This window comes from Ranitomeya variabilis, chromosome 2, assembly GCF_051348905.1.
Source record: "Ranitomeya variabilis isolate aRanVar5 chromosome 2, aRanVar5.hap1, whole genome shotgun sequence".
Taxonomy (NCBI): domain Eukaryota; kingdom Metazoa; phylum Chordata; class Amphibia; order Anura; family Dendrobatidae; genus Ranitomeya; species Ranitomeya variabilis.
Window position 1 is genome coordinate 895,101,979 of NC_135233.1, and position 23,280 is coordinate 895,125,258.

At 44.3% G+C, this 23,280-nt stretch overlaps 1 protein-coding gene across 2 annotated transcripts in view; it reads left to right on the top strand.

Annotated features, from left to right (window-relative positions):
- The window catches only part of ZMAT3 (zinc finger matrin-type 3), an 84,233-nt gene that overhangs the window by 37,859 nt on the left and 23,094 nt on the right, over positions 1–23,280 (top strand). For both annotated transcript variants that reach the window (XM_077290497.1, XM_077290496.1), the window contains 2 exons: positions 12,859–12,960; positions 16,307–16,473. In XM_077290497.1, the coding sequence (XP_077146612.1) occupies positions 12,859–12,960; positions 16,307–16,473 (269 nt within the window). The remainder of the gene's footprint in view (positions 1–12,858; positions 12,961–16,306; positions 16,474–23,280) is intronic.

Sequence of the window (23,280 nt, forward strand, 5' to 3'; positions counted from 1 at the left end):
TATGTCATCTCCTCCTGTATATAGTATATACCTGTATGTCATCTCTTCTGTATATACTATATACCTGTATATCATCTCCTATATGTCATCTCCCCTGTATATAGTATATACCAGTGTGTCATCTCCTCCTGTATATAGTATATACCTGTGTGTCGTCTCCCCTGTATATAGTATATATGTGTGTATCATCTCCTCCTGTATATAGTGTATACCTGTATGTCATCTCCTCCTGTATATAGTATATACCTGTGTGTCATCTCCCCTGTATATAGTATATATGTGTGTGTCATCTCCCCTGTATATAGTATATACCTGTGTGTCATCTCCTCCTGTGTATAGTATATGCGTGTGTCATCTCCTCCTGTATATAGTATATACTTGTGTGTCATCTCCCCTGTATATAGTATATATACAAAATACGTATATACACCTTGAAAAAGTATTCATACCCCGTGAACTCTTCCACAGTTTTTCACTGTTGACTCACAGATTTAAATGTTTTTTTATTTGACTTTTATGTGATATACCAACACAAAGTAGCAAGTATTTGTGCAGTGTAAAAGAAATGATACACGGTTTTCTAAATATTTAAACAAATATAAATCTGAACATTGTAATGTGCATTTGTATTCAGCCCCTCTGTTCTATCCTTGCTGCTTGGTACCCTGAGGTGTGCGTAGTCTGACATGCAGCTAAATCGATATGCTATAGTGAAACAAAAAGCAGTAAAATAACAAGGAATCAGTACATGTATAAAGGCACACAGGAGTACATGAGGAAAAATGGCTAGGGATGTGCGAACCTGAGCGTTAAAGTTCGGGGTTCGTACTGAACACCTAGTGTCCGTGCACAAAGTTCGTTTTACTATTTGGGTTTGGCAGCTGGAACATCCAGTGTTTCCCATGCTGTCATCCGGTGTTTCCCACCCTGTGTGACAACATGAGAAACACCGTCTATGATCAGCGGTAAGTACGATGCCAATGTGGTGATTGGCATCACAGGCAATCACCAAGCTTTATGACTGTGGACACTTCCTGCTGCATCACGCCATGCCAAGCATAGTCATGGCTGTGATTAGGTAGAACAGCACTTGCAACAGCATCTATATAGGCAGGATCAAGTGTTGCGCCACCATTTTCAGCGTTGTCAGACAGGAGAAAAGAGTGCAGTACAGCCTAGTGCATGCAGCCCCAATTAATCTACTATTTACAGCCTGATTAATGTTACTGGTACAGCCTAGTACACAGTGAAGATCCAGCCTTGTGTATTGTGCCTGTCCAGCCTGGTGCACAGTGCACTTGCAGTGTCGTGTATACTGCCCCACTTGTCCATCCTGGTGCATAGTCTACTTCCAGTGTCGTGTATACTCCCCACACGTCCATCCTGGTGCACAGTCCACTTCCAGTGTCGTGTATACTGCCCCACTTGTCCATCCTGGTGCATAGTCTACTTCCAGTGTCGTGTATACTCCCCACACGTCCATCCTGGTGCACAGTCTACTTCCAGTGTCGTGTATATTGCCCCACACATCCATCCTGGTGCACATGTCGTGTATTCTGCCCCACACATCCATCCTAGTGCGCAGTCTACTTCCAGTGTCATGTAAACTGTCCCACACATCCATCCTGGTGCACAGTCTACTTCCAGTGTCATGTATACTGCTCCACACGTCCATCCTGGTGTACAGTCTACTTGCAGTGTCGTGTATTCTGCCCCACTTGTCCATCCTTGTGCATTGTCTACTTTCAGTGTCGTGTATACTGCTCCACTTGTCCATCCTGGTGCACAGTCTACTTCCAGTGTCGTGTATACTGCCCCACTTGTCCATCCTGGTGCATAGTCTACTTTCAGTGTTTATACTGCCTCACCTGTCCATCCTGGTGCATAGTCTACTTCCAGTGTCGTGTATACTCCCCACACATCCATCCTGGTGCATAGACTACTTTCAGTGTTGTGTATATTGCCTCTCACGTCCATCCTGGTGCACAGTCTACTTCCAGTGTCGTGTATATTGCCCCACACATCAATCCTGGTGCACAGTCTACTTCCAGTGTCGTGTATACTGCCCCACCTATCCATCCTGGTGCACAGTCTACTTCCAGTGTCGTGTATATTGCCCCCACACGTCCATCCTGGTGCACAGACTACTTCCAGTGTCGTGTATATTGCCCCACACATCAATCCTGATGCACAGTCTACTTCCAATGTCGTGTATACTGCCCCACCTATCCATCCTGGTGCACAGTCTACTTCCAGTGTCGTGTATATTGCCCCCACACGTCCATCCTGGTGCACAGTCTACTTCCAGTGTCGTGTATATTGCCCCACACATCCATCCTGGTCCACAGTCTACTTCCAGTGTCGTGTATATTGCCCCACACATCCATCCTGGTCCACAGTCTACTTCCAGTGTCGTGTATACTGCCCCACACGTCCATCCTAGTGCACAGTCTACTTCCAGTGTCGTGTATAGTGCCCCACACGTCCATCCTAGTGCACAGTCTACTTCCAGTGTCGTGTATATTGCCCCACACATCCATCCTGGTCCACGGTCTACTTCCAGTGTCAGGTATACTGCCCCACACGTCCATCCTGGTGCACAGTCTACTTCCAGTGTCATGTAAACTGCCCCACACGTCCATCCTGGTGCACAGTCTACTTCCAGTGTCGTGTATACTGCCCCACACGTCCATCCTGGTGCATTGTCTACTTTCAGTGTCGTGTATACTGCTCCACTTGTCCATCCTGGTGCATAGTCTACTTTCAGTGTTGTGTATATTGCCCCACACGTCCATCCTGGTGTACAGTCTACTTGCAGTGTCGTGTATTCTGCCCCACTTTTCCATCCTGGTGCACAGTCTACTTCCAGTGTCATGTATATTGCCCCCACACGTCCATCCTGGTGCACAGTCTACTTCCAGTGTCGTGTATATTGCCCCACACATCCATCCTGGTCCACAGTCTACTTCCAGTGTCGTGTATATTGCCCCACACATCCATCCTGGTCCACAGTCTACTTCCAGTGTCGTGTATACTGCCCCACTTGTTCATCCTGGTGCATAGTCTACTTCCAGTGTCGTGTATACTGCCCCACACGTCCATCCTTTTGCACAGTCTACTTCCAGTGTCATGTATACTGCCCCACCTGTCCATCCTGGTGCATAGTCTACTTGCAGTGTCGTATATATTGCCCCACCCATCCATCCTGGTGCACAGTCTACTTCCAGTGTTGTGTATACTGCCCCACTTGTCCATCCTGGTGCACAGTCTACTTCCAGTGTTGTGTATATTGCCCCACACGTCCATCCTGGTGCACAGTCTACTTCCAGTGTCGTGTATAGTGCCCCACACGTCCATCCTGGTGCACAGTCTACTTCCAGTGTCGTGTATACTGCCCCACTTGTCCATCCTGGTGCACCGTCTACTTTGTGTCGTGTATACTGCCCCACACGTCCATCCTGGTGCACAGTCTATTTCCAGTGTCGTGTATACTCCCCACACGTCCATCTTGGTGCACAGTCTACTTCCAGTGTCGTGTATACTCCCCACACGTCCTTCCTGGTGCACAGTCTACTTCCAGTGTCGTGTATACTGCCCCACACATCCATCCTGGTGCACAGTCTACTTCCAGTGTCGTATATATTGCCCCACACGTCCATCCTGGTGCACAGTCTACTTCCAGTGTCGTATATATTGCCCCACTTGTCCATCCTGGAGCACAGTCTACTTCCAGTGTCGTGTATACTGCCCCACGCATCCATCCTGGTGCACAGTCTACTTCCAGTGTCGTATATATTGCCCCACTTGTCCATCCTGGAGCACAGTCTACTTCCAGTGTCGTGTATACTGCCCCACTTGTCCATCCTGGTGCACAGTCTACTTCCAGTGTCGTGTATACTGCCCCACACGTCCATCCAGGTGCACAGTCTACTTCCAGTGTCACGTATACTCCCCACACATCCATCCTGGTGCACAGTCTACTTCCAGTGTCATGTATTGTGGCCTTAACCCCTTTTTGACATGAGACATACTATCCTGTCGAGGTGGTCAGGGCCCCTATGACCTCCGACGGGATAGTACGTCATCACCGATTAGCCTCGCTCACGGGGGGAGTGTGGCCGGGTGTCAGCTGATTATCACAGCTGACATCCGGCATTATGTGCCAGGAGCGGTCATAAATGTGCAAACCACCCTTGGGTGGTAAAGGGGTTAAATATGAGAGCATCAAACAAGCGACGTGGTCGTGGTGCTGCTAGTGGTGATAGTGGAGCTGCTGCAGGGAGAGACCGTAATAGTTCTGTACCTGTATGTCCCAAAGTACAACAGGTGCCAGGACATTTGGCATCTTTTGGTAGACCAGAGTAATACTGGCAGAATGATGAAGCCATAAGATGCTGGAAAGGTGGTAGATTGGATGGTTGATAGTAACTCCTAGTTCCTTGGCATTGTCTTCCACTCGTTCCCCTGCAGACAGCGCAGAATTGGCACCAGAGGACCATGGTCACGAATATTCTCCTACCTCACCTCCTTGCAAAACAGCCAAGCTGAGCCACAAGTCATGCAGCATTCTGGTACCCGAACCAAACTTTTTAAAAATGTTCGGCCGAACCCGCTGGACCTGAACATCCACATGTTCGCCCATCACTAAAAATGACTGAACAGTGTATAAACAACATGTGTCAAACCAGCCTGCTATCCAGTCTTATAAATGCTGCGGACTGATACAGGAGTGAGAGTCTTGTGTATCTGGTGGCTGCAAATCATTGCCACATAGTCTGTTACCAGGGATGCTATCGCGCCTCGGGTACATTGGTAGGCGTCCTGGTATACTTCAGTCTATGAGGGAATGACCTCCTTCTTCCCTCTGTGCAGCACTTCTGGGCAAGGAGATGGGAAGAGCAGAGGGACAAACAGCTAGTGCAAATAAGCAAATTCAACCACTAGATGTAGCCTATAGGCTGTGAACAAAAAGTCAGGGATGAAAACATGAAATTGCATGCTGAAGGCAAGACACCCCCTGAGCCAATACTTTGTAGAATCCCCTTTCAGTGCAATTATTGCTGTACTGCTGCAAGTCTTTTGGGGTATGTCTCTACCAGCTTTGTCTATGGAAAAACAGCCGCACACTCAAAGCTTGAAGGTTTCATGTGAAAATTACACTCTTTATTAGTACAGGCATCACCGAGTGCTCATTAGCGTTAGAAATAATGACGGATACTTTAAGTTAGGGTTAACGCTTCGACCAAGGCTGGTCTTTGTCAAAACCACACTTTTAGTGAGGGGTAGAGTGCGCCAAGTATAGAAGCAGTCCGGAGTGGGCAGAGTCTGCAGGGGTCCGGAGGCGCTGTGTCCGTCACATTGGTCATGCACTGCTATTTTCACATGAAACCTTCAAGCTTTGAGTGTGCGGCTGTTTTTCCATAGACATTGCGACTTTTGTTCAGCCTGCACCTTTTTTCTATGCAGAGTGCACCACATTTCTTGGACTGTCTACCAGGTTTGCACATCTAGAGGCTGACATTTTCACTCATTCGTCTTTACAAACTAGCTCTAGCTCAGTGAGATTGGATGGAGAGCATCTGTTAACAGCAGTTTTCAAGTCTTTTTTCAGATTCACAATGGGATTTCGGTCTGGCCTGTGACTGGGCCATTCACACACATGAATATGATTTGATTGATCTAAAGCTTTCCATTGAGGCTCTGGCGGTATGTTTAGCGACTTTGTCCTGCTGGAAGGTGAACCTATTAAGCCCCAGAATCAAGTCTTTTGCAGCCTCTAACAGATTTTGCTCCAGTATGGAACTGTAATTAGCTGCATCCGTCTTCCCATTAATTCTGCCCATATTCTCTGTCCCTGCTGAAGAAAAGCATCCCCACAGCATGATGCTGCTATCAAAATGTTTGACTGTGTGGATTGTGATTTCAGGGTGATGTGCAGCATTAGTTTTCCACCACCATAGAGTTTTGCATTTAGCCCAAAAAGTTCTTCCACATGCAAGCTGTGTACACTATTTGGCTTTTTCAAACTGCAAACAGGACTTCTTTTGGCTTGCTTTCAAAAATGGATTTCTTCTTGCCACTCTTCCATAAAGTACAGAAGAGCTTTGGATCTCTGTAGCTCTTCCAGATTGGTCAAAGCCCTTTTGCTGCTTCCAGGGCTGGACTGGCTGTCGGGCAGTTCTGGCAAATGCCAGAAGGGCCGGTGGCAGTAGTGGGCCGCTCGAGTGTGCCGCTGTCAGCACACTCCCCCCGCTGTCAGCACACTCCCCGCCCAGCATTCAACTATACCGGTGTCATAGGCACCGCTACAGTTCAATGCAATGATGGAGGAGAGAGCGTCTGCTGTCGCTCCTTCTCCCATCATTCCCCGCTCTGCCTCTGACACTGCGTGTGCGCGATGACGTCGTATTATTGCGTACCTGCTGTGTGGCCGGGCAGACTGCAGCCGCTGAGACCAGAGCCGGGAGCAGCGTGGAGCACGAGGAGAGGTGAGGAGAGTGTTTTTTTTTTTTTTCTTAATATATCAATAAGTGATAACTGGATTGTGGGGCTATTGGGGGGGGGGGGCTGCATTAGGCTAGGTTCACATTGCGCTAGGGGAGTCTGTCTAACGGACATGTTTTTAAGTAGTGAAAATGCAATGTAACGGACATTGTAACGCAACCATAGACTTGCATTGTATGACGCATCGTGACGCATGTCAAAATTGGCATGTGTTTGCCACATTCCGTTTTTTTATGACGGACCTTGGAAAGCGGCTTGCAGCGTTTTCGGGTCCGGTCAAGCTAACGCAAGAGTAACGGAAGCGTCAATTCTGCCATTGAAGGCTATTGCAAACGCTGCCAGACGCAAATCATGCAAAATTTCCAAATAAACCATACGTTTGAATTGCGTTAATGAGGGTGGTCCATGTGGTCATGTGACAGGAAATATGATTTCAGCCATTTTTAATAAATTCACTTCATGGATCCAATATCTCCTTTGGGAAATACGCCTTCTCCGCCGAAGTCACAACTGCATCAAGCGAAATCTAACGAGCTCAGACACCAACATCTTGCTAGCAGAAGTTCACTCAATGCTTTCAAAATGGAGAATGTGTATGCACCCACACCCGACGCTGACAAAAGGAGAAAAAAATAATTAAAAATAAATAAAACTTTATTCAGTGCCTGAAGGCAGACAAACGGATGCTTCACGAACAGACATCTGAATGAGATAACGCAGTCACGTGCGTTAACGCAAGCGTTAACGTGAAGCCAAATTTTCAACAAATTTGGCTCATTTCTGTACATGCGTTTAACGGATCCGTTAAACGGTATGTACTTAACGCAATGTGAACCTAGCCTTACATTCTATGGGGCTGTGCTGTATTACATTCTATGGGGACTGTGCTGGATTACATTCTATGGGGGCTGTGCTGTATTACATTCTATGGGGGCTGTGCTGTATTACATTCTATGGGGGCTGGTTGTATTACTTTCTATGGGGCTGGCTGTATTACATTCAATGGGGGCTGGCTACATTACATTCTATGGGGCTGTGCTGTATTACATTCTATGGGGCTGTGCTGTATTACATTCTATGGGGGCTGTGCTGTATTACATTCTATGGGGACTGTGCTGGATTACATTCTATGGGGGCTGTGCTGGATTACATTCTATGGGGGCTGTGCTGTATTACATTCTATGGGGACTGTGCTGGATTACATTCTATGGGGGCTGTGCTGGATTACATTCTATGGGGCTGTGCTGTATTACATTCTATGGGGGCTGGCTGCATTACATTCTATGGGGGCTGGTTGTATTACTTTCTATGGGGCTGGCTGTATTACATTCAATGGGGGCTGTGCTGTATTACATTCTATGGGGCTGTGCTGTATTACATTCTATGGGGCTGTGCTGTATTACATTCTATGGGGCTGTGCTGTATTACACTCTATGGGGGCTGGCTGTATTACATTCTATGGGGGCTGGCTGCATTACATTCTATGGGGAAGGGCTGTATTACATTCTATGGGGGCTGTGCTGTATTACATTCTATGGGGGCTGGCTGTATTACATTCTATGGGGCTGTGCTGTATTACATTCTATGGGGCTGGCTGTATTACATTCTATGGGGCTGTGCTGTATTACATTCTATGGGGCTGTGCTGTATTACATTCTATGGGGCTGTGCTGTATTACATTCTATGGGGGCTGGCTGTATTACATTCTATGGGGGCTGTGCTGTATTACATTCTATGGGGGCTGGTTGTATTACTTTCTATGGGGCTGGCTGTATTACATTCAATGGGGGCTGTGCTGTATTACATTCTATGGGGCTGTGCTGTATTACATTCTATGGGGCTGTGCTGTATTACATTCTATGGGGCTGTGCTGTATTACACTCTATGGGGGCTGGCTGTATTACATTCTATGGGGGCTGGCTGCATTACATTCTATGGGGAAGGGCTGTATTACATTCTATGGGGGCTGTGCTGTATTACATTCTATGGGGGCTGGCTGTATTACATTCTATGGGGCTGTGCTGTATTACATTCTATGGGGCTGGCTGTATTACATTCTATGGGGCTGTGCTGTATTACATTCTATGGGGCTGTGCTGTATTACATTCTATGGGGCTGTGCTGTATTACATTCTATGGGGGCTGGCTGTATTACATTCTATGGGGGCTGGCCGCATTACATTCTATGGGGAAGGGCTGTATTACATTCTATGGGGGCTGTGCTGTATTACATTCTATGGGGGCTGGCTGTATTACATTCTATGGGGCTGTGCTGTATTACATTCTATGGGGCTGGCTGTATTACATTCTATGGGGGCTATGCTGTATTACATTCTATGGGGCTGTGCTGTATTACATTCTATGTGGGCTGTGCTGTATTATATTCTATGGGGGCTGTATACTATATGTGGGCTGCGTTATACTGTATCGAAGACTATGGGGAATACATTATACTATATAAAGAAGTATGGGGTGCATTATACTATGGGAAGTGAGTTGTACTACATGGATGACAATGGCGGGGCATTATACTATATGGAGCACTATGAGGAATGTATTATACTATTTGGAGGACTGAGGAGTGTATTAGACTATATGGAGGACTGTGGCAGTACATTATACTATATGGAGGAGTGTATTATACTATATGGAGGAATTGCAGTGTATTTTAATATATGGAGGACTATGAGGAGTGTATTATACTATATGGAGGAATTGCAGTGTATTTTAATATATGGAGGACTATGAGGTGTGTATTATACTATATGGAGGACTATGAGGTGTGTATTATACTATATGGAGGACTGAGGTGTGTATTATACTATATGGAGGACTGAGGAGTGTATTATACTATATCGAGGACTGAGGAGTGTATTATACTATATGGAGGACTGAGGAGTGTATTATACTATATGGGGGACTGAGGAGTGTATTATATGGAGGACTGAGGAGTGTATTATACTATATAGAGGACTGAGGAGTGTATTATACTATATGGAGGACTGAGGAGTGTATTATACTATATAGAGGACTGAGGAGCACATTATAATATATGGAGGACTATGGGGTGTATTATACTAAACAAGCAAAATGCTGCCTATTCATCGAGTGATTAGATTGTTTATGTGGGAACAGAAATCCTTGTTCTCAGCGGCACATCGCTGGAGTAAACTGTAGATGTGCTGCTGATAACATGATGCTGTATGGGGACAGATTGATCTAATAGTGATTGTTCTGTCCCCATCATTCTTTCTCAGTTGGTGTAAAGAGGCCGGGAAACAAGCGAATGACTTCAGCATTGTCGATCACACTCGTTTAGCGGCCTGAGATCAGTGCATGTAAATACAGCAGAAATGCTTCACAGGGAGATGAGGCAAGGATGATGACCATTGTAGTTAGCACCTGACGCCTGGGAATAGCGCTAACTCTACTGCTTTTCCAGCTGCCAGAGCATTTAATTCTGGTATGTGTAATGATTTTTAGAGTTGATGTCAGCTGCGTAATGTCAGCTACTATCAATCCCTGGTGTAAGTAATGGAGAGGTGTCTATCAGACACCCCCACTACTAGCCCAGACCTGGAGAGACCCAGCGACTATGAAGAGCGGTGGCGGTAGTAACAGTACCGCTCTTCACAGTCGCCGGGCTCAGCGCAAGACCCGGAATATCTGAAGAGCGGTGACGTTACTGATGTCACCGTTCTTCAGAGTCACCGGGTCTCATGCTGCGCAGCGGAACCAAAAGTGGCTGTAGGCAACATTTATGGAGCATCAGAATGAGGTCCCATAGCCTTTGGTCGTCTCATTCCTTCATTATCTACGAGATCCAGTTATGTAGGTAAAGTAGCTGCTTTTCTTGGTACTGCAACTAAAAGCCATAAATAGGACTGAGCTGTAATACTGGATACAGCTGTGATTATATGTTATATAGTCGTGTTACACTCCCCTCACTTCTTGTAACCCACAAGTGTACAAAGATATTATACAGTCACCATGTGACAAGTGGGCCTGTGAGACTTCAAATGCCAGGGCTGAATTTCAGTCCCAGTCCGGCCCTGGCTGCTTCTCTAACTACTGCTCTCCTTTCTTGGGAGGTCTGCTTAGGTGGACAGCTACGTCTTGGTAGGTTTGCAGTTGTGCCACACTTCTTCCTTTTTTGATTGATGAATTGAACAGTGCTCTGTGAGATATTCTGAGTGTGGGCTATTTTGTATAACCTAACCCTGCTTCACTCTTCTCTACAACTCTATCCCTGACCTGTCTGGTGTGTTCTTTTGTGTTCATGATACTGCTTGATCCATAATGTTCTCAAAGAAACCTCTGAGGCCTTCACAGACTAGCTGTAGGTATACTGAGGATAAATTACACACAGGTTGGCTAACTGTGTAACCTCTGGAGGTAATTGGTCACTCAGGATTATATTTAGGGGTCTCAGACTACAGGGAGCTGGATACAAATGCACATCATATTTTTGAGATTTATATTTTTAAAATATTTAGAAAATCATGCATCATTTCCTTTAATCTTCACAAATACTTACTACGTTCTGTTGATATAGCACATAAAATCCCAATAAAATACATTTTAAGTTTGTGGTTGTAAAAGTTCCAAGCAGGAATACTTTTTCAGGGCACTGTATGTATCATTCTGCTTAGGTTAGTATTCTCTATGCCATGCTTTTCACAGATCAGACTGCATGCACAACGTGACAGGTTTCCTTTAAAACTGAAGGGGAGAAGAGGAAAAAATTAGCGATAACACGAGTCAACAGGACATGTACCTCACTTTGCACACAATTCATTATCATGTATAATTAATAGATTGTCTCAGAATTTTATGTTTCTCTTTACTGCAAAATCAGTGTCCAGCTAAAACCATGAAATAGTAAAGAAACAAATAATTCCAATAATATGCATTGTATATTTGTGTTTACAGTAAAAGAACACAGTACTTGCGCTCTGAGACCAAATGCAAGGGTTAATCCCAATGATTAAGGCGGCACGGCCGTTGCGTCTGATTTTAAATGCACTTTAAGCCTGCGACTGTCATTGGTAAGAATTATCCGTTTTTGTGTCTCTGGATATAAAGATGGATTTTGGACTCATGTGCTTTTAATGAAAATGGAATAAAAGTAATTTTTTCTGGATCTCACCCACGCTGGACTTCATACTACTTGCAGCACTGCATGATCCGCGCGGTGGGACTGGAGAGGAGTGATCCGTACCTCTCCTAGGGGCACCACGTGGCCCGAACATCACAAAGGCCCTGTCAGCTCCAGCTATACTCCAGGCTGAGCGAGCGTCTGTCACCGGCCGGGGTACAAGCCGACCACTAAGGAATAGAAGCTAAGTATATTTATTCCACCGTCAAGTTCTCCTTCAGAACCACCCGCACTCGTACCTTTCATACAGGTACCAGACGTTTATTTTAGAAGTCCTGCCAATAGAATTGCTCCACAACCTGGGGGGTCGTTAATTGTTTTTAATGTATCTTGTTCTGTGACCTCACAAAGCTTTCTTAGTATTGCCCTTCGGCAGCTTTTTGATATTTCTATTTTTATAAGAAGGCGCCAATGCCCCCAAGATACCCTACAGTGCCTTGACACATCGCATTTATACTAATTACCCCTCTCTCACTTCAGTCGGAGCCTACACATCTTTGATTTGAATTTCTTCATTGCCAGACATGGTATTTAGCATCATTTGGTGTCTAACCCATGCATTTTGTCTCCTAGCACAAGTACTGTGTTCTTTTCCTGTAGTTTTAATATTTCCCTATGTGGTCTCGGGCTGTACCTGCAGCTGACCCTACGCACCTACATTAGCGCCGCTGCACACTGAAGCCACTTTGCCTGTATTTGTGTTGTCGAATACAATGCTCAGTGTTCTCCGCATCAGGATCACTACAAAGAGGTCCAGAAATATTTGGACAGTGACACAAGTTTTGGCATTTTAACTTTTAGCCAATACAGTTACAGTTGTGCTCAAAAGTTTACACACCCCGGGAGAATTTTTGCTTTCTTGGCCTTTTTTTTTAGAGAATATGAATGATAACACCAAAACTTTTTCTCCACTCATGGTTAGTGGTTGGGTGAAGCCATTTATTGTCAGACTACTGTGTTTTCTCTTTATAATCATAGTGACAACCCAAAACATCCAAATGACCCTGATCAAGTTCACAATAAACACAAAGGAAATAAACGTGTGTTAGAAAACATGTGCAACTGCAATCCTTTTGTCTGAGAAATACTTCATTTTCCGGACCAATTTCCAGGGTGCCAACACTTTCGGCCATGACTGTATATATGTATTGTAGATATATATACCCATGTATTTATATTGTCACCTATGTGTTCTAGGGCAAAAACCACAGCAAGAAGTTACGGAATTTCAGTGCATCGAGTAGTTGTCCGGCGTCATCAAGGCACACTTTACACACAGTATCTTCTGAATCCCCAAATGTAAGTGCCGCCATCAAGTACAATGGGGCTGAGCAGCGATAATAATCTCGTGTGCTACTAAAGGCATGAGGCGGTGCAGGTCAAATAATGGTGGTGCGCCGCTTTAAATAGATGACCAATGGGGGTCAATCCAACCTAATATTGGTCACCGATCCTAGTAGATGTAATCTCTCAAGTGATCTGATTAGGACCCATGGTTCTATTTTACCCTTTTGACTTTCTTATTACTCAATGGTGTTATTCAGTGCCGCTTACGTCCACATAAGGATAGAACACGCACACACACATGCTTCTCCTATATCGGCTTAAAGGGTCCTAGATAGTGTTGAGCATTCCGATACTGCAAGTATCGGGTATCGGCCGATACTTGCTGTATCGGAATTCCGATACCGAGATCCGATATTTTTGTGATATCGGGTATCGGTATCGAAACAACATTAATGTAAAAGTGTGTAAAAGAGAGAATTAAAATAAAAAATATTGCTATACTCACCTCTCCGACGCAGCCTGCACCTTACCGAGGGAAGCGGCAGCGTTCTTTGTTTAAAATTCGCGCTTTTCTTTCCTTTACGTGAGTCCCGGCTTGTGATTGGTTGCGTGCCGCCCATGTGACCGGGACGCAACCAATCACAGCAAGCCGTGACGTAATTTCAGGTCCTTAAGGATTTTAAAATTACGTCCCGGCTTTGTGATTGGTCCGCGTCCCGGCAACATGGCCGCCATTAACCAATCACAAGCCGTGACGTCACGGGAGGCTGGACACGCGCGCTTTTTAAAATGGGCGCGTGTCCAGCCTCCCGTGACGTCCCGGCTTGTGATTGGTTGCGCCGCGGTCAACCAATCACAAGCCGGGAGGCTGGACACGCGCCCATTTTAAAAAGCGCGCGTGTCCAGCCTCCCGTGACGTCACGGCTTGTGATTGGTTAATGGCGGCCATGTTGCCGGGACGCGGACCAATCACAGCAAGCCGTGACGTAATTTTGTCACGGCTTGCTGTGATTGGTCCGCGTCCCGGCAACATGGCCGCCCTGACCAATCACAAGCCGGGACTTCACGTAACCAAGTAAAAGCGCGAATTTTAAACAAACAACGCTGCCGGTTCCCTCGCTGAGGTCCAGGCTGCGTCGGAGAGGTGAGTATAGCGATATTTTTTATTTTAATTCTTTCTTTTACACATTTATATGGATCCCAGGGCCTGAAGGAGAGTTTCCTCTCCTTCAGACCCTGGGAACCATCAGGGATACCGTCCGATACTTGAGTCCCATTGACTTGTATTGGTATCGGGTATCGGTATCGGATTAGATCCGATACTTTGCCGGTATCGGCCGATACTTTCCGATACCGATACTTTCAAGTATCGGACGGTATCGCTCAACACTAGTCCTAGACCTAACGAACCCCAGCATGTCTATTAGGTTAATAGTTGGCATACCGCTTTTTAACTATTTAGGAAAGTGTAGCCTGCTTCACCTTCCTACATAGTCTGTAACTGCAAAGAATATGTTGTATATCATTTTGTGAAAGGTGATATGAAGAAAGCATTGTACTGCTTGCTTCTTGACTTGGAGCCCAAAAGTTTACCCTGCGTCTTATACTCTACAATATTTTCTGCAAGTAAATGTCTGACCATCAAAGTGCATCTCCCTCCTTAGTATTTTTGTATTTTTTAATAAATGAGATATCCAATATAATTTTATACAAATCTGTTGAGATTTTTTGCCTTTTGTTTTGAAGAGAGAATTTTATTTTCATGCTGATGAAATGCGGAGAGGTTGTAACCAGCAGTGTCCACCGGAGGGCGCCTAGAGTTTAGTTTTGTGTTAGAAGAACACCCTTCTGCATACTCGGACTGCATGGGGCTGGCACAAAACCCTTGTCCTCTTACCGCTCACTGCATTGGTGTACAAACTGGCCGGATGGATAAGGTCCTGCATGACGTAATAATCCCGAATGAATTCTTATATCATTCCTAATACCCAATAGATGCAGCAAAAACCTCCTATAGCGCCTGATATTGTGCTTGTTCTGTGGCCAGTGACCATTATATTTGACATCTGGAGCGTGGATGTAGCCATCATTAGCTCCTAGAATATGAGATATACTTACAAAGTAGACTGTAACTCCATTTTGTGTATTTATAAAAAAAACATTATTATGGGGAGAATAAAAGCCGGACAGACCCTTTTACTAGGAAGGACTGTGCCATAATAAAGCTCAGCTGAAAGCTATAATGCATCTATTAAGAACAATGCAAAGAATCTTTATTGGAGAGGGAGATATACTATATACATACTGTGTATTATACAACCTTCAGAAATGCCAGTATGTGTGCCATATGTGTAGTGTCCATTATGGCATCCTTTCTGAAGTTTTTCGGATCATTATTTTAATTCTCCTCCTTGATGGAAACAGCACTGGAGACGTAAAGTATTCTCTCCCCATCGCCTCTCTTTTGGACTGAACATACCCATTCTGCATCTTTATGGGGAGACTGAGAGTGATAACCGCCAGCAGGACAACTCTCAGCCGGCAGGTCTATAATGCCTGTGGCCACCTTTATAAGCAATAGATGCAAATTGGCCCCTGAATTTGCACTTTGGGGGCCATTCAGTTGATACAAAGGCACCTACTAATCATTATCTTGCGGATCTCCTAATGTAATGGGTTTTATACTGGCAACAGACCACCGCGATGCAGACAATTAACAGCTATCAGTGTAATTATCAGGCCCTGTGAATGGTGCTAACCAAAAGTTTGTTTTCTGCTGATTGAAATGTTCTATTAAATGTAGAGACTGTTAACAATCAGTTAAGGGGTTTGCTTATGATAATAAATGGGTAAAATTGCAACGTGCTTGTAAAAAGAAACAACTTTGCGATTGACTCCTTATTAAAATTCTCTCTATTCCCAAAATCGAAGGGATTTGTAATTGTATAGTTTACCATTGGCTAGATTACCGGTCACTTCTGCAGTCTATCCGCAGTGGTCAGTCTCCTAAGCAAAGGGCATAGTGCTTACAAGTTCTTCTTTGTAGAGTTTGTAAGTGCGGCTCTGAAGTTGGCTGGATCACGGGATCCTGCCAGCTTCAGTGGCCCTTGACTTTCTCCAATACTGTAGAGGGAAAACTGCTTCCCCTTGCAGATCGGACCATCGTCACGACCATGCCACTATCCATCATCAGGAGCACACCACTCCCCGTCTAGCAGGAAGCCGGGAGGCAGGGGAGCTGTGTGCTCGTGAAGATTGGATGGGAGACAGCACCTGTGTATCTTGATAAATTGTATCTTAATTCTCTATTTTTGATGATTTAGCTAAAAAATGAAAGTGATGTGTTTAATTCATGCAGGTGACACCCCCAAAAATTGGGGGGCGAGTGATTCTTGCTACTGAGGATGACTACTGCAAACTGTGTGACGCTTCTTTCAGCTCCCCAGTGGTTGCTCAAGCACACTACCAAGGAAAGAACCATGCCAAGAGACTTCGTCTGGCCGAGACACCAGCTAATGCTTTTATGTAGGTATAAATAAAACCGCCAAACCAAATAGAAACAAATTTCTTCCTTACATTTCCCATCACCTTATGGAGTAAAAATTGAATTGGGCATTAGACCTAATCCTGTTAGAGTAGGAAAAAGTAAAAGTGTTATCAGCCATCTAGGATATATCTTTACCAGAGATGAGCACAAGTGCTCATTACACGAGTTAGACCGCCACAAAACACGTAGGGATTGCTTGTGTTTGTCATGCTTCATGGCTGCCTAACAGCAGCGAAACATGCATGAGCGGGGACTCGAACATGTCACTGGAGCACGCACGATACCTTGTGCATACCCGGGCACCCTGGGCAAACTGGAGTAACGAGCACTTGCTCTCATCACTGGTCTACCACCATGGTCACACAAGTACGATGGCTGGCAATTCCCGTAACTGTGGCAGGAAGACGTTGACGTCCAACGTGCAGCCTCCTTCTTGTACCCACTGAGTTACATTGTCTGCAGACGAGATCTTAATGCCGGCACATTACATTGCCAAAGATGGCTTGTTACATGTTTGCTGATTTTGAGTTGCGCCAGTATTTTGCGGCATTTCAGGGATATTTACAGACAGCGTTCTGCCGATAACTTCTTGATGAACCTGGGTTTTAGCTGCAATCATTTGTAAACTGACGTAGAAGTAATCTGTGAACGCAGCCTGATGGCTAATAAATGGAACATTTCAAGAGTTCACATATCTATAATTATACAAATGGTCCATATACACTATGTTCCAAATTATTATGCAAATTACATTTTTCTCAGATTTTCCTAAATGGTCAGTGCAAATGACAGTCAGTCTAATAAGTCATCACCCGTTAGAGTATACATCGAATTTTATTGAGAAACCTCCCAATTAGGGTTGAGCGACCTTTAGTTTTTTAGGGTCGAGTTTCGGCCGAAACACGAAACCCAATGAAGGAAATTATTATTCTTTTTTTTTTTTTTTTTTTGTTCTCTCTCTCTCTCTCTCTCTCCCCCTCTCTCCCTCTCTCCCTCTCTCTCCGTCCCAGCACAGAAAATTTCGTATTGCACATTCCAAATCCCTACTGCGCACAAGCGATAAGATGACGATAGGCGTTCACTCCCCTAAGACCTATGTCATCACTCTGCCCACGCTCATTCATTTGCTGAAAAAATGGCGCTAAACGCGTCATACGAAATGCGACTTTGGCGCCAAGATCGCGTACCGCATGGCCGACCCCGCACAGGGATTGGGTCGGGTTTCATGAGACGCCGACTTTGCCAAAAGTCGGCGACTTATGAAAATGAACGACCCGTTTCGCTCAACCCTACTCTCAATGATAACAGTATAATCTCTAAAATGAATAAAAACTCAAAATGCACTGTTCCAAATTATTAGGCACAGTAGAATGTCTAAACATTTGATATGTTTTAAAGAACTGAAAATGCTCATTTGAAGAATTTGCAGCATTAGGAGGTCACATTCACTGAGCAAAAAAGCTATTTAACTCCAAAACATCCTAACAGGCCAAGTTACATGTTAACATAGGAACCCGTCTTTGATATCACCCTCACAATTCTTGCATCCATTGAACTTGTGAGTTTTTGGAGAGTTTCTGCTTGTATTTCTTTGCATGAAGTCAGAATAGCCTCCCAGAGCTGCTGTTTTGATGTGAGCTGCCTCCCACCCTCATAGATCTTTTGCTTGATGATAATCCAAAGGTTCTCGATAGGGTTGAGGTCAGGGGAAGATGGTGGCCACACCATGAGTTTATCTCCCTTTATGCCCATAGCAGCCAATGACTCAGATGTATTCTTTGCAGCATGACAGCATGAGATAGTGTATTGTCATGCATGAAGATGCTTCTGCTCCTGAAGGCACGTTTCTGCTTTTTATACCATGGAAGAAAGTTGTCAGTCAGAAACTCTATACACTTTGCAGAGGTCATTTTCACACCTTCAGGAACCTTAAAGGGCCCTACCAGCTGTTCTGGACCAAAACATGACTCATCAACCTCCTTGCTGATGTCGCAGCCTTGTTGGGACATGGTGGCCATCCACCAACCATCCACTACTCCTTCCATCTGGACCATCCAGGGTTGCTTGACACTCATCAGTAAACAAGACTGCTTGAAAAATAGTCTTCATGTATGTCTGGGCCCACTGCAACCATTTCTGCTTGTGATCACTGTTTAGGGGTGGCTGAATAGTAGGTTTAGGCACCACAGCAAGCCTTTGAAGGATCCTACACCTTGAGGTTTGAGGGACTCCAGAGGCACCAGCAGCTTCAAATAACTGTTTGCTGCTTTGTAATGGTATTTTGGCAGCTGCTCTCTTAATTCAATGAATTTGTCTGGCAGAAACCTTCCTCAATATGTCTTTATCTGCATGAACTCTGTTTCAGTCATAAATCTCTTCATAGTATGATGATCACTCCTAAGTTTTTGTGAAATATCTAATGTTTTCATACCTTGTCCAAGGCATTGCACTATTTAACACTTTTCGGCAGCAGAGAGATCCTTTTTATTTCCCATATTGCTTGAAACCTGTGACTGCTTAATAATGTGGAACATCATTTTTAAGTAGTTTTCCTTTAATTAGAATCACCTGGAAAACTAATTATCACATGTGTTTAAGATTGATTTCAGTGATCCATTGAGCCCTGAGACACAATACCATCCACGAGTTTATTTGAAAAACAAAACGATTAAATCTTTATGACACTTAAATCCAATTTGCATAATAATTTGGAACACAGTGTACATGGCACATATGCGCAGCCGGTATCCAGACAGAGAATATGCGTCTTTACAGTATCAGCATTGCGAATGAGGTCTTAAGAGGACTCGATCACGGACAGCGAATGTAAATTCACGCGTTATGCAAACCTGTACTGGTTCTGCATCCATTATGCTGCCAATTCAAACATGATCTGGCTGATTGGCGGTTAACAATTTCCATCTCTAAACAAAACTTTTTTTCATCCAGTGATCTGCATGATTTGTACATTGCTTTGTACAATGAAGTCCTTTTTCCTCTGGTATCCTATGATCCAGCAATAACAACGGTCACAGGGTTAAATGCGACAAGGCCAGAACTTTAGGAGTAGGAGATGTGTTACAGTTGTGTCCGGGCCGATTTCCCCTTCCGAGTCCATTTTCTATAGCCTTCCGACTTTCTGTATATTTGTACATCTTACTGTACATGATCCAAGTATCGTTCTTACAGCGATGTCCTTCGCGCCTGTCTACACAACGTACTCTCCAACGCTCCCAGAACACCACTTAGGAAGGGGAGTCCACCTGGAAGAGCTGGCACGTCCTCCACAGGCTGCCGAGAACGCAGGGGGCATAGACGTGACTTAGAGTGGGCGTAAAAGGGGTGTGGATGGAGGTCAGAAGGGGTAAAACTTTAATGGCCACCTGGAAAGAGGCTGGTCTATAGTTGCTCTGAAGAATGTGTGGAGGAGGACCAGCTGGATGACTGTTCTTGTGCAGTAGCGTTTTTAAATGGATGTTTTCACATCCTGCAATTTTCCTACTTTGGAAATGATTACGGTTGTTGCCATGGGATAAAGTGAGGACATGTTGTTCTTGTGCTTTGTGCACAGGTGGTGGCAGACATCACCGATAGTGGAGCGGATTCAGCACTCTGTTTCCCCTGACCGTTCTGCTGTTTCCCTGAGACTTAAAAAATATATAAACGTTTAATTCACCGTTTTCTCCTTCAAGAACAAACAAATGAAATCATTTTAAATAATAAACATATTTGGGAACATTGTGTTCGTAAATGTCCAATCTAAAAATATATATATTAATTGTACGTTACACTGTGAAAAGAAAAAGAACTGAAACGACAGATCTGCCATTTCCGATAGCTGCACTTCCTACACAGCGTATGATCCACATACTGTAACATCCGCATGCGTCACGCATGCATATCTTTAACATGGTGTACGCAGGGACGTGTTTTTGCATGTTGCATTTTTTTGAGGCGTCAAATATTTAGCAATCATCCTCAAGCAGATGATTGCATAAAAAAACGCATTACTGTCTATGGGAACGCATTGGTACGCAAGGACATGCATACGTTTCGGCATGCAGATGATACGCTGCGCACAGAAACGCTAATGTGAACCTAGCCTAACATAGATTAAAATAAAAAGCAATCAAAGCGTGATATGTATTCCGAAATAGCATAAATAAAAACTACAACGCACAAAAATAAAAAGAGACCGGTTTCATGGACTGACAACACAAAGAAAACATCTTTTACAGGTTTCTGAATATGTTTTATACCAATAAAACCTAAATAAACCTTACAGGTTCAGTGTCACTTGCCATAATCATAGTGACCTAGAGAATCATTTTCCAGGTCACTTTTACTGCACAATTAGCGCTGTAAAAACCAAAGTCAGAATTGCTTTTGTTTCACCATTTCAGCCCCCTTGACTTTTTTGTCTTGTTTTCAGTACATTATATGGTAAGGAAGCCCTCATATGGCTAAGTGGGCGGAAAAATAAAAAAAAATTATGGCTTTTGGGAGAAGTGGATGAAAAATCGAAAGGGCAAAAATGAAAAATAACCTTGTCTTAACCCCTTAAGGACCACGGGTATTTCCGTTTTTGCATCTCCGTTTTTTGCTCCCTTTCTTCCCAGAGCCATAACTTTTTTACTTTTCTGTCAATATGGCCATGTGAGGGCTTGTTTTTTTGCAGGAAAAGTTGTACATGACGTGATTGGTTTTACCATATCGTTTTTTTTTACCATGTTTACTAAATGCTAAAACTGACCTGCCATTATGTTTCTCTCATTACGAGTTCATAGATACCAAACATGTCTAGGTTCTTTTTTATTTATGTGGTCAAAAAAAAATCAAAATTTTACACACAAAAAAAGTAGCCATTTTCCGAGATCTGTAACGTCTCCATTTTTCGTGATCTGGAGCTGGGTGAGGGCTCCATTTTGGGGTAAATACGATGTTTTGATCAGCCGTTATTGCATTTTAATGCAATGTTGCAGCAACCAAAAAAACGTGATTCTAGCGTTTTTATTTTTTTTCATGTTATGCCGTTTACAGATCAGATTAATTCTTTTTATACATTGATAGATCGGACGATTCTAAACGCTATGATAACAACTATGTGTATCTTTTAATTTTTTTTAAATGTAATTGTTTAATTTTGAATGGGGCAAATGGGATTTTAACTTTTTTATTTTTTTAATTATTAAAACATTTTTTTTTCACTTTTTACTTGCTTCAATAGTTTCCATGAGAGGCTAGACGCTGCGATCATCCGATCGCCTGTGCTGCACAGAGCCGAGCTGCAGCCCTGCTCTGTGTAGCAGAAATGCTCCCTTGCTATGAGCACCGGCTATGACAACCACAGAGGTCTGCTGCAGACCCCAGGTTGTCAAGCCAACCCATCGGTGTCCCGTGATCATGTTACACGAGCGCCGATGGGCATGGTTCGTGAGGGTCTTTCAGCGATGGGCATGGTTCGCGAGGGGCTTTCAGCGCGTGCATGTTAAATGCCGCTGTCAGAGATCGCTATTCCACCCGCGGCTGTTAGGGGCACATGACTGCTGATCGGATCACCTGTCATGTATCAAAAAAGGGGCAGGCTCCGGCAAGGAGGATGTCCACACAGAAGAGAAACACGACCGCACAGCTGCTGCTGGATCAATGACTGATTACGGTCCCTCCAGTTATAAGCATGACACTGACATCACGGTAGAGGTGCTCGTATGAAAAAAAGAGGAAACCATCAGAGAATATGAAGAAAAATACGGCAACACTCACCCGTCCAAGTGTGGTGCAGATTCTTTTATTGAAGCCTCAGGAAAAAAAAGAGGTGAGCAGGATGTGAAGCGCTGATGTAAGCGCGAAACGGCCGTCGTCACATCCTGCTCACCTCCTTTCCTGTTCCACTGCCCCGGGCCAAGAACGAGATGTTTTTTCTGAGGCTTCAATAAAAGAATCTGCACCAAACTTGGACCGGTGAGTGTTGCCGTATTTTTCTTCATATTCTCCTCCAGCAAGGAGGAGCCCACACCAAACAGGGGGAGGCCTGTTTCCAGTGAGGTCACACGCTGTTTTATTTGTTGCAGATCTACCAGTTCTCTGAATTCTTAGCTGTGTATAACCCTGCCCACACTACTGGTAGGCATCTTTCTGTGTACACTGTGCATAGGCAGAAAACTACCAGTGGTGAGGGCACATTTATACAGAGTCCTTTACAATCTCATGACGATAAAACTGTGAATTTATCAAAACTACAGTAAACAGCCCAGTAAGTGACACATTGCTGGAATCAGGGTCTTTGTCTCTACATTATGCTGCTTTCAGAATAGGTGGTGGAAAGCTTGTAACAGATTCCCTTTAAAGAAGCACTCCTGCAATTGTTTAACCTATTTAGTGTAGCTTTTATTAAAGGGAATCTGTCACCCATTTTTTGTGATATGAGGTAAAAATATCCTTCAATTTAGTGTCAGCTCTGCATTATAGAATTACTTTTGATACCCCTGACTCCCCACCTTTGATGACTAAATACCGTTTTTATCTCCTGCGGTGTATGTAAATCTCCTGGGTCCGGTCTGATGGGCGGGGCTTATTCTCCTTCTCTCCCCCCTCCTGTCTTACTGTACGCATTTCTTTCTGGTCATTCCTGCGTTCACGTAGACTTGACGCTCGTGCGCATTGAAATGGCCTCTCGCACGTGCGCAGTATGCTTTGCCCACAAAATCAGTATTGCGCATGCGCCAGCATTTTTCATTACGTTCTATGCCCCGGAAGTCTTGCGATGCAAATTGTGTGTTCCTGGA